Source organism: Pogoniulus pusillus, chromosome 28 (assembly GCF_015220805.1).
Source record: "Pogoniulus pusillus isolate bPogPus1 chromosome 28, bPogPus1.pri, whole genome shotgun sequence".
In the NCBI taxonomy this organism is placed as follows: Eukaryota; Metazoa; Chordata; class Aves; order Piciformes; family Lybiidae; genus Pogoniulus; species Pogoniulus pusillus.
Window position 1 is genome coordinate 5663951 of NC_087291.1, and position 14574 is coordinate 5678524.

General features: G+C 49.5%; 2 protein-coding genes across 6 annotated transcripts in view; one reads left to right on the forward strand and one right to left on the reverse strand.

Annotated features, from left to right (window-relative positions):
* The window catches only part of OXNAD1 (oxidoreductase NAD binding domain containing 1), a 27522-nt gene extending 17538 nt beyond the window's left edge, over positions 1-9984 (reverse strand). For 3 of the 5 annotated variants that reach the window (XM_064167217.1, XM_064167216.1, XM_064167212.1), the window contains exons 1-3: positions 7940-8081; positions 2596-2758; positions 2273-2336 (exon numbers count right to left, since the gene is read on the reverse strand). In XM_064167217.1, coding sequence (XP_064023287.1) covers positions 2273-2336; positions 2596-2726 — 195 coding nt within the window. In that variant the 5' untranslated portion in view covers positions 2727-2758; positions 7940-8081. Of the gene's footprint in view, positions 1-2272; positions 2337-2595; positions 2759-7939; positions 8082-9893 lie in introns of those variants that run through there. The other 2 variants (XM_064167214.1, XM_064167215.1) reach the window with 2 other exon arrangements.
* DPH3 (diphthamide biosynthesis 3) lies at positions 9886-12731 on the forward strand. Its single transcript, XM_064167218.1, has 3 exons — positions 9886-10093; positions 10219-10293; positions 11195-12731. The coding sequence occupies exons 1-3, from the start codon at positions 9986-9988 to the stop codon at positions 11258-11260; spliced, it is 249 nt and encodes an 82-aa protein (XP_064023288.1). The 5' UTR covers positions 9886-9985; the 3' UTR covers positions 11261-12731.
* The last annotated feature ends 1843 nt before the right edge of the window (positions 12732-14574 follow it).

Genomic DNA, 14574 nt, shown 5'->3' on the forward strand with positions numbered 1-14574 from the left:
CCATCCCAGAGCTTCCAATACCTCCATTTCCTCATACTCAGCAGGTATGTTGAAAAGTTAAACAACCCCAGCAATCAGAAATATCCAAGATCTTAAAAAACATGGTTGCAAAATGCAAACATGCACTACTTTTGTCCCACATTATGAAGCAAGTGAGAATGTGCATCTGCTTGTCTCTGTGCTCCTTTTCTCCACATCCTGAGTTAATCTTGCATGAGTCAGAACCACCTGAGCAACTCTATACCCACAAGCAAAGCCAGCCTGGACTCAAGGAAGAGCTGATATTAGGTGTGAGGAGGTGAGGCAGCTCAGAGACACATGGTTCCCACAGCTGGCTCACACCCTGGCAGCTTTGGTAACAGGCAAAAAACATTGCATTCACCCCATCCAGCGACACCCTGTAAGTGATGAACCTTCAGTTTAGGGGTTACCTTCTGTCCCCTCCTCCCAGCTGCCTTTTGAGAAGAATTCACTTGGCCAGTGGCTTATTCTCAACTGTAACTGGGGAAGAATCCAGCAGACAAGCAAGTAATTATTCATGCATATGCACATTAGTATCTGTGTGTTTCAGAATGTAGCTTGTCCTGCTGTGTGACACATGCTAGCCTAGCCTGTCATGACTCAGAGAAGCCAACTAAACAATGGACTAAAAACAGGCACTGCTTCCCAGTTCCTAGACATTCAAGATGGGATCTGCCAGTCAAAAAATTGCCCTACATTTCCTGAAAGGTCTAGGAAAAATTGCAGAATTATTTCATCAATGAAACATTTTTGACATTTAAGCATTTCAAAACATCTACTGTACTTGACTGCAGAAAGGAAGCATCTCTGTGAATTACAAGAGTATGTTCACCTCTGAACATGATGAAAAAGAATGCTGATTGCATACAACTGAGATCCAGAATAAGCAGGTCTGGATTTTGATGGAGAACAATGCTCTGCCTTCCTTGTACTTCTGAATTAAAGTGGATGCAACCTACAGTCCCTTTTTGCAACTGTCTATCATCTCTCCCTTCAAAAAGTCTTTTCATCTTACCTCCTATATTATAAAAGAGTATTCTCCATAGAATCATAGAATCAACCTGGTTGCAAGAAACCTCCAAGATCATCCAGGCCAACCTAGCACCCAGCCCTAGCCAGTCAACCAGACCATGGCACTAAGTGCCTCAGCCAGGCTTTTCTTGAACACCTCCCAGGGATGGCGACTCCACCACCTCCCTGGGCAGCCCATTTCAATGCCAATCACTCTCTCTGCCAACAACTTCCTCCTAACATCCAGCCTAGACCTCCCCTGGCACAACTTGAGACTGTGTCCCCTTGTTCTGGTGCTGGTTGCCTGGCAGAAGAGACCAACCCCACCTGGCTACAGCCTCCCTTCCCATTGGAATGGGCTGCCCAGGGAGGTGGTAGAGGCACCGTCCCTTGAGGTCTTCAAGAAAAGACTGTATGAGGCACTTAGTGCCATGGTCTGGTTGACTGGATAAGGCTGGGGGATAGGTTAAACTGGATGATCTTGGAGGTCTCTTCCAACCTGGTTGATTCTATGATTCTGCAGACACCAATGAGCTCTGCCCTGAGCCTCCTCTTCTGCAGGCTGCACACCCCCAGCTCCCTCAGCCTCTCCTCACAGGGCTGTGCTCCAGGCCCCTCACAGCTTTGTCGCCCTCCTGTGGACACATTCCAGTATCTCAACATCTTTCTTGAATTGAGGAGCCCAGGACTGGACACAGCACTCAAGGTGTGGCCTGAGCAGTGCTGAGCACAGGAGCAGAATAACCTCCCTTGTCCTGCTGGCCACACTGTTCCTGATCCAGGCCAGCATGCCATTGGCTCTCTTGGCCACCTGGGCACACTGCTGGCTTATCTTCAGCTACTATCTATCAGTACCCCCAGGTCCCTTTTCTTCCTGGGTGCTCTCTTTTAATCTTGAATTTGAACCTCAGTTGTAGAAATCCATACAAATCTGAGAAGCCCATGTTGAGATGATAGGTATCAGTGTGCTTCCATTACTTAGTATAATCTATACTGGCCCAGAATCCTAATAAATTCCTTGTCCAAGTTATCATGTGGCACAGACAATTTTTATAACTCACTTCAACCCTTGACCCCAAAAAAAGCTTATTTTGCAAGGCAAATCCAAAAAGTGAGAAAAACAAGTAACACAGCCCAGTAGAAAAGAAAATGAAGCCTAAGAATCAGATAATTATCCATTTTTTTCTCCCTTAAATGTCCCCCAATGAGTAACTTCTGTACTAACGAAGAGAATACTGACCTCCTGGCGAAAATTCTTTGCTGTCCTCTCTAGATGATCCATTTTCCTTTTTGATTTTATTGTGCTGCAGCAAAAACACAAAGAAAGACAATTGTCATTTTGACAGCTGTGCTACTGTCCCTCCCTGATATGAATTTCTGTTACCAGAACAATTTACTAGTGTATCCAGACTACAGATGACATAAATCTAGCTAAGAATATGAATATATAATTGGGAGTTAAATAAGTATTCACAGGCCTGTAATAGTTCTCAGCTTTAACAGTATTATCACGATCCTCTATTTAAAACAACAACAAAAAGCTTTTGTATGTGGACGACCTACCCGTTGGCTGTGCAGTAACAAAAAGCAGAGTGCCTCAACAGCAGCAAAGCAGAATGAGTGGCAAAAATTCTTCTAGCACCTCTTAGTAACTGAGGAAGAGTAAATCCCACATTAATAGTAGAATGAGCCATGATGGCTGAGCTGTCTTCAGAGTCAGCAGCTCCTGAAAAATCCATATAAATGTTTGTTAAATCAAATACTCACTGGTGGACATGGTTTGTTTTCACCCATCACCTCCACTAAACCAGAAAGGCCAAAGCTGAGCTCAAACTACCAATAAACATAAGGGTAACATGGAATTTAAGAAATGTGGGAGTATCATGAAGAAGTGAAAACATGCATCCATCAATCAAAGGGGAAGATAACCTTGCCACAGATGATATGGAAAAGGCTTTAGTGTTCAACACTGACTCAACTCAGTATTCATGGGAAAAGCCTGCACCTAAACCTCTTCTTGTACCAGTAGCATCTGAGAAAGAGAGAGGTAAGTAGGACTGGGGGCCAGCAACTTCTGGATGTATTCAAACCCACAGAGCCAGATGGGTTACACTCAAGGTTGCTAAGAGACAGCTGACATGCTCTATTGCCTATAAAAACCAGTTATGGCAGAAAGTCTCCAATTGACTGATGCATGGTCATTTTCAAGAGGCAAGAAGCAGTGTCTGTATCCAGTCAGCAACACCTCTATGAAAAAATGCTCACAGCTCCTCCCCTTAGCTGTGTGAAAGCCAAGCAAGTAATCAGGGAGACTCACCACTGATTTATCAAGGGCAAATTATGTTTGGTAAACACAAACCCTTACTGTGATTAAATATCTGGTCACATAGCTAAAGGGATGGCAGTGGATACAATACGTCTGGATTGCCCTGTGGCTTTTGACACCATCTCCCACTGCATATTCATTATTCATATTCATTATTCATTCATATTTACTAGTGTTGAGAATACGCAGAGTGATGTAAATCTAATGGTTAACCATATCAAGTTACTGGAACATAAACAAAAGAACACTTTTGAGGAGAGGCTGAGGGAGCTGGGGGTGTGCAGCCTGCAGAAGAGGAGGCTCAGGGCAGACCTCATTGCTGTCTGCAACTACCTGAAGGGAGGTTGTAGCCAGGTGGAGTTGGTCTCTTCTCCCAGGCAACCAGCAAGAGAACAAGGGGACAGTCTCAAGTTGTGCCACGGGAGGTCTAAGCTGGATGTTAGGAGGAAGTTCTTGCCAGAGACAGTGACTGGCATTGGAATGGACTGCCCAGGGAAGTGGTGGAGTTGCCATCCCTGGAGGTGTTGAAGAGAAGACTGGCTGAGGCACTTAGTGCCATGGTCTAGTTGATTGTCTAGGGCTGGGTGCTAGGTTGGCCTGGATGATCTTGGAGGTCTCTTCCAGCCTGGCTGATTCTAAGATTAGGAAACTGAGGTCAGACAGACTGTTGGATTGGTTGAAAATTGTCTGGGCTAACAGATTTGAAGATCTGGCTTCAAGTTGCTTCAGTTGCTGGCTAATAGTAAGAGTACCCTGGGGTTAATACTGTGGCTGCTATAGTTCAATAAATTGGGTAAGACAGAAGGTAATACCAGCAAACTTGGGGATGATACTAAATTAGAGAGATGGTTCACAGGCTGAATGATAGAGCTTCACTTCAAAGGGGTACTGAGAAACTGCAGGTCTGGAAGTACCAAGGTATACCTGGAACTGGCTTAATCCAGTGTCCTGTCCTGCACCAATTCCCTTCCAGTCAATATTATCTGTGATTTTAAATGCTCAAACAATATTTATGTTTGAATAGAAGATCAAGCACTGACTATGCATTCCCTTTCTACTGGTAAAGAAAGGTTCTGGTTGCAAATTTTTACAAACATTAAACAAAACTCTTTGTTTACAAGCGTATTAAAAAAGTAAATCTCTCATACCTCCATACATGATATTTACATCTCTTACCAGTTAAGCAAGCAGCAGACACATTCACTACGTGGTGTGATGCTTCCAAACTGCATATGCATATTGCAGAGAAAGATAAAATAGTATGTACACTATTCCAAGTAAGTCAGGAACACCCTTAGTTCATCAAGTGAGCCAAGAGCTATTTCTCACTGCTTGTAAATCTGCCTTTGCTAAAATGGACTTGCATAGCTCTTTATCATCTTATCATCACCTAGCAAATGATACCATTTCTACAATACAGTCACAGTATCACAGTATCACCAAGGTTGGAAGAGATCTCACAGATCATCAAGTCCAACCCTTTACCACAGAGCTCAAGGCCAGACCATGGCACCAAGTGCCACGTCCAGTCCTGCCTTGAACAGCTCCAGGGACGGCGACTCCACCACCTCCCCGGGCAGCCCATTCCAGTGTCCAATGACTCTCTCAGGGAAGAACTTTCTCCTCACCTCCAGCCTAAATCTCCCCTGGCACAGCCTGAGGCTGTGTCCTCTCGTTCTGGTGCTGGCCACCTGAGAGAAGAGAGCAACCTCCTCCTGGCCACAACCACCCCTCAGGTAGTTGTAGACAGCAATGAGGTCTCCCCTGAGCCTCCTCCAGGCTGACCAATCCCAGCTCCCTCAGCCTCTCCTCGTAGGGCTGTGCTCAAGGCCTCTCCCCAGCCTCGTTGCCCTTCTCTGGACACGCTCAAGCATCTCAATGTCCCTCCTAAACTGGGGGGCCCAGAACTGAACACAGGACTCAAGGTGTGGTCTAACCAGTGCAGAGTACAGGCGCAGAATGACCTCCCTGCTCCTGCTGGCCACACCATTCCTGATGCAGGCCAGGATGCCACTGGCTCTCTTCGCCACCTGGGCACACTGCTGGCTCATGTTCAGGTGGGTATCAATCAGCACCCCCAGATCCCTTTCTGTTTGGCTGCTCTCCAGCCACTGCTTCTTTAGAGCACTCTTATCTTTCTACTTCCATGTAAATAATTTTCCCTGCATTCTTTTAAAGCATGTAATTTAGTTTTGAAATGTTGTGGTTTTTTTGCTTTTTCATTTTGAATCCTTTGAAATTACAACAATCCATCTTGTTTAACTAATCAGGCCCATATGCTCCAGGCTCTCACCAACAGCTGCATTGGCTGGTCACTTAGTAATTTGTCCAGCTTGTAATCTTGCATAAATGGGAGGCAGGGCTTTCATAAATTAGGCTTCTCAAAAATGGAATACATTTACTGCAAGTATCCAACATGCCTACTTTGAAGAAATACTTCCTGCAGCTTCTAACTGACCATACTTTTTAATAGCATTGTAGCATTTAATTCTACTACAGCTCACAACTTTGCAAAGTGGAATGACTTAAAACTCTTTTGCCAACACTCTTTTGCCACAGCATAAACAGAGCACTCCATTTGAACAAAACACTTCAGCACTTGCTACATGCAAATGTGAAGAAGCTTTTGGTAACAGGACTAACAGTCTTGAAACACAAAGCATACATCTAATGAAGTCATCGTCCTGTACTTCAGCACGTTTCATTTGTAAACCCAGTGCTCAAAAATCATTGAGTTACTCCAATCCCTAAGATCATTTTATGATCTGAAGTCTTTAGACAGTGTATCTTTGTTACAGCCACCTACACCTTTTTTTTTAGGCTTCTGGTTTTTTGATTGTTTTCAAGCTTCGCCTTCTACCACCTGAACTAATTCAAAGTAAAAATGCAAGACATTTGAAAATGGACATATTTATGTAAGCTGTTACCCCAACAGCTGTGACTTTACTTTCATCACATCACCAGAAGGAATCACATGCTTGGCTTCAGAAGCAAAGTACTGAGAATAAAGATTTAATCCTCCTTTTGTATTTTCTTTTAATCACCTCACATAATGCTTTCCATCAAGTATAGGCTGGATGTTAGGAGGGAGTTCTTCACAGAGAGAGTGATTTGCCATTGGAATGGGCTGCCCAGGGAGGTGGTGGAGGCACTGTCCCTGGAGGTCTTCAAGAAAAGCCTGGATGAGGCACTTAGTGCCATGGTCTGGTTGACTGGCTAGGGCTGGGTGCTAGGTTGGCCTGGATGATTTTGGAGGTCTCTTCCAACCTGGTTGATTCTATCATCAATTGCTACTACACAAACCAGTAACTCCCGGTACAACTAGTGGCCTAACTCTAAAACCCAATACAAAGACTCCATTGTTTATGTATTTGGTTTAATTCATAGAATCAACCAGGTTGGAAGAGACCTCCAGGACCATCCAGGCCAACCTAGCACCCAGCCCTAGGCAATCAACCAGACCATGGCACTAAGTGCCTCATCCAGTCTTTGCTTGAAGACCTCCAGGGACAGTGCCTCCACCACCTCCCTGGGCAGCCCATTCCAGTGGCATATCACAGTTCTGTTGCTAAGCCTGATGTGGTCACTTAGAGCTGGCCTCATTTTCACTGGTACCACTTTATGGAGCAAGTGCATCCCAGTCTACATATGAAAATGTAAAACTCAGCCAAACAGAAACAAAATCAGTATCACTATATAAAAGTGAAAACACAATACATGAATGTCAAGCTTAAGAGCTAAAACTTTCATGTCTGAGTCGAAAGATTCTACTGATACAAACTATTTTAAGTCTGAGAGTCTAGCCTAAATTAATTCTTGAAAGGCACTTCAAGATACTTGTTCCATTTACACTACCGTCAGTCCCTTTCCAATCCTGAAAGTCAGGAAATAAAAACTTCCAGTCTGTAACTAATGAATTCTGAAATATCTCTCAATGAGTCCTGGTTCTCCTCTACAAGTCTGAGTCATGCCTTTAAAAAACATGAACAGCCTCTTCCTCCATCTGTCAACTCAGTGATTTTCTTGGCTCGTTCAGCTCTTTGGCATCTCCTTGCCCTCCAAGAAGGACATCCATCACTTCAGCTTCCCAAGCTCCTGTCTGGTGAGACATTCTCCAGTTTTCATTCTCTTCTCACCCAAGCCCTTACAAAAACACCACCACCAAATACTTCCCTTCTTCCTTGCTCCACTGACAGAAGTGTTACTTTTTTCTATGACTTCTTCCTCTCTTCACTTAAAATTACAAATCAAGCAATTCACTCATTCTCCTCACCCTCAGACCCACTGGCCCTCATTCAGAATGACTTGACAGAGACACCTGCAGTTACACTGAGGAACCAATGACCGAGACAGTGAACATAGGGGAGTACTGAAGGCGTAGAACTGCAAGTATCTCCCCAAAGCATGCACCTGTAAGAGACACCCCTCCATACAGTCCTTCCTGCGAGTCACGGCGGGGAAAAGGCTTCTCCCCGCCACCGAGGACTAAGCACACTGCGTGAAGCACGGGAGAAGCCTGCGCTCGGCTGAGACACGGCAGCACGGAGGCAGGACGGCTGCCGCCCCTGCCCTCCGTCTCGCCTTGCCCTGGGAGAAGCTGAAGGCCAAGGTCGTAGCAATACCTTGCCAGCCCCTTCAGCCACTAGCGATCGCTGCTCCGCGCAGCCCGCCGGGCAGAGGGCTGTCGGAACGCGGAACCGGCAGGGCGGAGCAATAGAGGGCAGCGGTGAGTGGGTAAGTGCGGCCCCCGCCGCCGACCGACGTGCGCTGACCCCGCAGCCCCACCCCCCGCCCCAAGGCTCTTGTTCCTCTCCCCCCGCCCCAAGGCTCCGCTCCCCCAGGCTCCTGTTCCTCTCCCCCCGGCCCCAAGGCTCCGCTCCCCCAGGCTCCTGTTCCTCTGTTCCTCTCGCCCCCCCGCCCCAAGGCTCTGCTCCCCCAGGCTCCTGTTCCTCTGTTCCTCTCGCCCCCCCGCCCCAAGGCTCTGCTCCCCCAGGCTCCTGTTCCTCTCCCCCCCGCCCCAAGGCTCCGCTCCCCAGGCTCCTGTTCCTCTGTTCCTCTCCGCTCCCCAGGCTCCTGTTCCTCTCCCCCCGCCCCAAGGCTCCGCTCCCCCAGGCTCCTGTTTCCCTGTTCCTCTCTCCCCCCGCCCCAAGGCTCTGCTCCCCCAGGCTCCTGTTCCTCTGTTCCTCTCCGCTCCCCAAGCTCCTGTTCCTCTGTTCCTCTCTCCCGCCCCAAGGCTCCGCTCCCCAGGCTCCTGCTCCTCTCTCCCCCGCCCCAAGGCTCCGCTCCCCAGGCTCCTGCTCCTCTCTCCCCCGCCCCAGGGCTCCGCTCCCCAGGCTCCTGCTCCTCTCTCCCCGGCCCCAGGGCGCCGCTCCCCAGGCTCCTGCTCCTCTCTCCCCCGCCCCAGGGCTCCGCTCCCCAGGCTCCTGCTCCTCTCTCCCCTGCCCCAGGGCTCCGCTCCCCAGGCTCCTGCTCCTCTCTCCCCCGCCCCAGGGCGCCGCTCCCCAGGCTCCTGCTCCTCTCTCCCCTGCCCCAGGGCTCCGCTCCCCAGGCTCCTGCTCCTCTCTCCCCTGCCCCAGGGCTCCGCTCCCCAGGCTCCTGCTCCTCTCTCCCCGGCCCCAGGGCTCCGCTCCCCAGGCTCCTGCTCCTCTCTCTCCCCCGCCCCAGGGCTCCGCTCCCCAGGCTCCTGCTCCTCTCTCTCCCCGGCCCCAGGGCTCCGCTCCCCAGGCTCCTGCTCCTCTCTCTCCCCCGCCCCAGGGCTCCTGCTCCTCTCTCCCCCGCCCCAGGGCGCCGCTCCCCAGGCTCCTGCTCCTCTCCCCCGCCCCAGGGCTCCGCTCCCCAGGCTCCTGCTCCTCTCTCCCCCGCCCCAGGGCTCCGCTCCCCAGGCTCCTGCTCCTCTCCCCCGCCCCAGGGCTCCGCTCCCCAGGCTCCTGCTCCTCTCTCCCCCGCCCCAGGGCTCCGCTCCCCAGGCTCCTGCTCCTCTCTCCCCCGCCCCAGGGCTCCGCTCCCCAGGCTCCCGTTCCTCTCCCCCGCCCCAGGGCTCCGCTCCCCAGGCTCCTGCTCCTCTCTCTCCCCGGCCCCAGGGCTCCGCTCCCCAGGCTCCTGCTCCTCTCTCTCCCCCGCCCCAGGGCTCCTGCTCCTCTCTCCCCCGCCCCAGGGCGCCGCTCCCCAGGCTCCTGCTCCTCTCCCCCGCCCCAGGGCTCCGCTCCCCAGGCTCCTGCTCCTCTCTCCCCCGCCCCAGGGCTCCGCTCCCCAGGCTCCTGCTCCTCTCCCCCGCCCCAGGGCTCCGCTCCCCAGGCTCCTGCTCCTCTCTCCCCCGCCCCAGGGCTCCGCTCCCCAGGCTCCTGCTCCTCTCTCCCCCGCCCCAGGGCTCCGCTCCCCAGGCTCCCGTTCCTCTCCCCCGCCCCAGGGCTCCGCTCCCCAGGCTCCTGCTCCTCTCTCCCCCGCCCCAGGGCTCCGCTCCCCAGGCTCCGGCTCCGCTCCCCAGGCTCCTGCTCCTCTCTCCCCCGCCCCAGGGCGCCGCTCCCCAGGCCCCTACCCGGTGCCGCATCCCGTGACGAGGCACGGGGCGCGGGCGGGCGCGGCGCACGAGCCGCGCGTCACTTCCGGCGCGGCGGCCCCAGCGGCGCCATGGCCGTGTTCCACGACGAGGTGGAGATCGAGGACTTCGAGTACGATGAGGAGAGCGAGACGTACAGCTACCCGTGCCCCTGCGGGGACCGCTTCCTCATCACAAGGGTAAGGAGCGAGGCGCTGGCAGAGGGAGACGGCGATAGCGCTGGGCCGCGTTGCTGTCTCCGCAGGCTGCGCCCGTGGGCCGGGCAGGCGGCGCGTCGGTGACAGCTTCCTCGGGGCTTTTGCAGGAGGACCTAGAGAACGGCGAGGACGTGGCCACCTGCCCCAGCTGCTCCCTGATTCTGCGAGTCATTTACGACCAGGTGGGTGCGGCGGGAGGACTGGCGCATGCAGTTACGGCCCGCTTCTCGCAGCGGCGGGTCGGCTCACCCGAGTGTCGGCTCACCGTGCTGTGAGGCAGCAGTGATGGCAGCTTTCAGCAGTCCCTGATAAGCGTGGGGCAGGGTCGTGTGAGGTAGTGGTTCTGGTGTGTCTGACTGTGGCTCCTGCCTCGGCTCTTGTTTTTCTGGTCACGGTGAAGGACCTGGAACACAAACCCTGTGAGGAGAGGCTGAGGGAGCTGGGCGTGTGCAGCCTGGAGAGGAGGAGGCTCAGGGCAGACCTCATTGCTGTCTACAACTACCTGAAGGGAGGCTCTAGCCAGGTGGGGTTGGTCTCTTCTGCCAGGCAACCAGCAACAAAACAAGGGGACACAGCCTCAAATTGTGCCGGGGGAGGTCTAGGCTGGATGTTAGGAGGAAGTTGTTGGCAGAGAGAGTGATTGGCATTGGAATGGGCTGCCCAGGGAGGTGGTGGAGTTGATGTCTCTGGAGGTGTTGAAGCAAAGCCTGGCAGAGACACTTAGTGCCATGGTCTGATTGATTGTCTAGTGCTGGGTGCAAGGCTGGCCTGGATACTCTTGGCGGTCTCTTGGAACCAGGTTGATTCTATGATCCTGTTGTGTTTGGGATTTAAAACGTGCTTGCATGATTGAGCATGGGGTGAAACACACGTTTAGATGTTAAGATCTGTGGTGCTAGCAGCCCTCTCAGCTAAGCCCAGTAGTTTTTCTTATCCAGTGGGCATTCTGTAGGGTTTTTTTTTTTGGGGGGGGAGACAGATCCATGCCAGGCTAGAAAAGAAAATGTTTATCTGCTGTTTTTTTTAGAGAGAAGTGATCTGAAAACAATGAAAATCAACTAAAACTCTGCTTGTTGTCTTTAGGAGCAATTCATGCGTGAGGAAGTCGTTGCAGAGCCTTTGGCAAACAAGGAATTGATTAAGTGCTGACTAATACATCATGAACTGTTGCTGCTTTAGAATAAGAATGTGTGGGGATGGCAGCTCTGGAGAAGAGACCTGGTCCTCCTCGTGGAAGTGCTCGCTGCTGTGAGATACAAGTGCAATAAGTGCCTGGCTGCATAATTTCAATGAGAATTTGTTGGGATATCAGTACATAAATGGGTTTTGCTCAAAGGGATTGCATGTTTTAAAACAAGTATGAGTTGCCATATGGGTTGTAGAAGACATAATGCTAACTGAGAGCAAGTCAATGTACAGAAGAAGTGCATGGAGATGTGAAGTTGCAGCATTTATCCAGAAGTGGACTTTTGGCCAATGGAAAAAAAGCAGTGTTTTGTATGGGTATATACCAGTGTGAAATGGCATAGAGAGCTGAAATGTTGGGAGATGGAATTTACACATTCATAGGAGATGATGCCATACAGATTTGACACAGCATGGCATCACCCATGTGATGTGGCTCATGTACTTCCTGCCCACAGGTAACCTGGGGAATGTTGCTGGTAAATTGTTTTCAGTAGTTGCAAGCACAAAAAAAAAATGCCGTTATATTTACAGCTGCAGTGAAGGCAACACCTGAGTTGTGTTTCTTCAGCTGCTTTGAAACAACTTTGGTAGCTGTTACCAGATGACTCTCTGACATAATAGGTGTAACACTTTTCTGGAGGTTGTGTGAAACAAGAGAAGTCAACCCCCTGCAGTTTGGAATGAGGGATTTGGAATGAGCTTCTAATTTCCACATATTTTCCCAAGAACTTGGCAGTTTGACTGCTGCAGTGAGTACAAAATGGGCTGCAGTTCTTTGTGCCATTTGCAGTAGTGCATTTGCTGAATTTCTCAGTCCTCCCACGTTAGATTCTGTTTGCTTCCTGGATAAGAGATGCACACATTTACCTTAAAGGGATTTTTTAGGGTAGAAAAGAGTTGAAACAATAAACTCCAAAGTACACTTGATTCCAAGACTACTTCCTTGTATTTACAAGCCACTGCATTTAAATATTTATTTAAAATAATAATTATTAGTGGTTTTTAGTAGAATTTGACATCTGTGAATTAAATTTGGGGGGAAATACATTTATATAGCTTTTCTGTAATTATTTTGTTCCAGACATTAAAGATAAACAAGTCTTACTTCCATTTAACTGTTTTAGTTCTTGCAACATTCTGTGAATGTTAACGATGAACATTCTGATTATTTTTTTTTCCACACACACAAAAATCAACCCTTAAAAACCAAACAAATCCCGAAAAACAACTGCAAACTACACCCTTCAGTTTTGAATGCAGTATGCAGCACCCGAAGTGTTTTCATGCCTAAACCAGAAGGTGGCACTCGGGTTACACAGTAGCTCTGGTTAAAAGAAACAACCAACAAAACAAACCAGTTGTGGTACTTTGCTTAGCTCTATCTTGTCAAATATCTATTTTGATTCTTTAAATAAAGATATTTAAACCCCCACCAGTGGTTTTAATGAGCTATTGTTTGTTCAGCTTGTGCACCAGATGAAGATTTCCTCTGGCGTTGAGTTGCTGCTGTGGTAATGACACTGGAATTTTTGTCACTTTAGTTAATTTGATTCTGTCAATAGATGCTATGAAGCAAATCGACAGGAACCTTATTTAAGCTGCTGTTCAAATTTCTGCTACATAAGTACACTAAGGATTTGTCTACAAGTCACAGTATCCCAGTATCACCAAGGTTGGAAGAGACCTCACAGATCATCAAGTCCAACCCTTTAGCACAGAGCTCAAGGCCAGACCATGGCACCAAGTGCCACGTCCAATCCTGCCTTGAACAGCTCCAGGGACAGCGACTCCACCACCTCCCCGGGCAGCCCATTCCAGTGTCCAATGACTCTCTCAGGGAAGAACTTTCTCCTCACCTCCAGCCTAAATTTCCCCTGGCACAGCCTGAGGCTGTGTCCTCTTGTTCTGGTGCTGGCCACCTGAGAGAAGAGAGCAACCTCCTCCTGGCCACAACCACCCCTCAGGTAGCTGTAGACAGCAATAAGGTCACCCCTGACCCTCCTCTTCTGCAGGCTAACCAATCCCAGCTCCCTCAGCCTCTCCTCGTGGGGCTGTGCTCAAGGCCTCTCCCCAGCCTCGTTGCCCTTCTCTGGACATGCTCAAGCATCTCAATGTCCCTCCTAAACTGGGGGGCCCAGAACTGAACAGAGCACTCAAGGTGTGGTCTGACCAGTGCAGAGTACAGGGGCAGAATGACCTCCCTGCTCCTGCTGGCCACACCATTGCTGATGCAGGCCAGGATGCCACTGGCTCTCTTGGCCACCTGGGCACACTGCTGGCTCATGTTCAGGCGGGTACAAATGGAACATCAGGGAAAGTCTACTGTGATGGAATTGCATCAAAGTAAATTTCTAGGTATAGCTTCTCTAAAGGTGTGTAAATTTTACAGGAGTAATTTGACTGTAAAGACTTTATGAAGCTTGCCTAGAGAATTATTTATATTCCATATAGTTGATTTACTCTGTGGTTGTAAAAAAATGTTCATCAATAGAATATATTAATACAAGCCTTGAAATGATTCTCTGTGGTGTTCCCCACTCATCTAAAATTCAAGTGATGGCCTTTTTAGCAGTAATTCTCGCACAGTAAATTATTACTTTACATCAGTTGTGACTTTCAGTGCTTAAGATTTCGTGGTAAGTGTGTTCTTACCAAGTATGACTGGGATCCAAGTTGTAAAATGGAGTTTCTATGCACATTAAAATGATTTGGGTATGTAGTGTACATCAAAGCTTCAATGAAGGTTGCATTCTCTTTGCTTTCCTGGAGCTTTTTTACAGGATAACAGGGCAGTGCTGTCTTGTGGCTGATGTTAGAAAAGCATGTGGGCATGCACGCCCACAGGAATTGCTCTCAACTCAGACTCATTGCAGTATCTTCAGGGTCTTAAGACAGTAGCTGCTGTCTTCCCAGAAAGGAGGCAAACAAGGATGCATGTCACTTACCCCTCTCTTTGTTGCCCTTTGGAAATCTCAGACTTTTAGAATTCATTGAGCTGTTTTGCTGCCTTGCCACCTCCTCTGCAGAGAGGAGTTCTCTGGCAACAGTTCACCCATCCTGAAAGCTCAGTGATACTCAAGCCAAGAGCTGCTCCTCCTGTCTGCTGTTAATTTGTAAGAAGCTTCTGACTCAGTGATTGCAGCCAGCTTTTTAAAAACCCTTCCATGCAGTATAACACCAAAACATCAGTCAGGGCAATCTGAGTAACCCATCAGAAATGTTCCCCTTCAGCAATTCAGTCACAAGGTTTCTTCCCAGCACCACAGAGCCCTTGT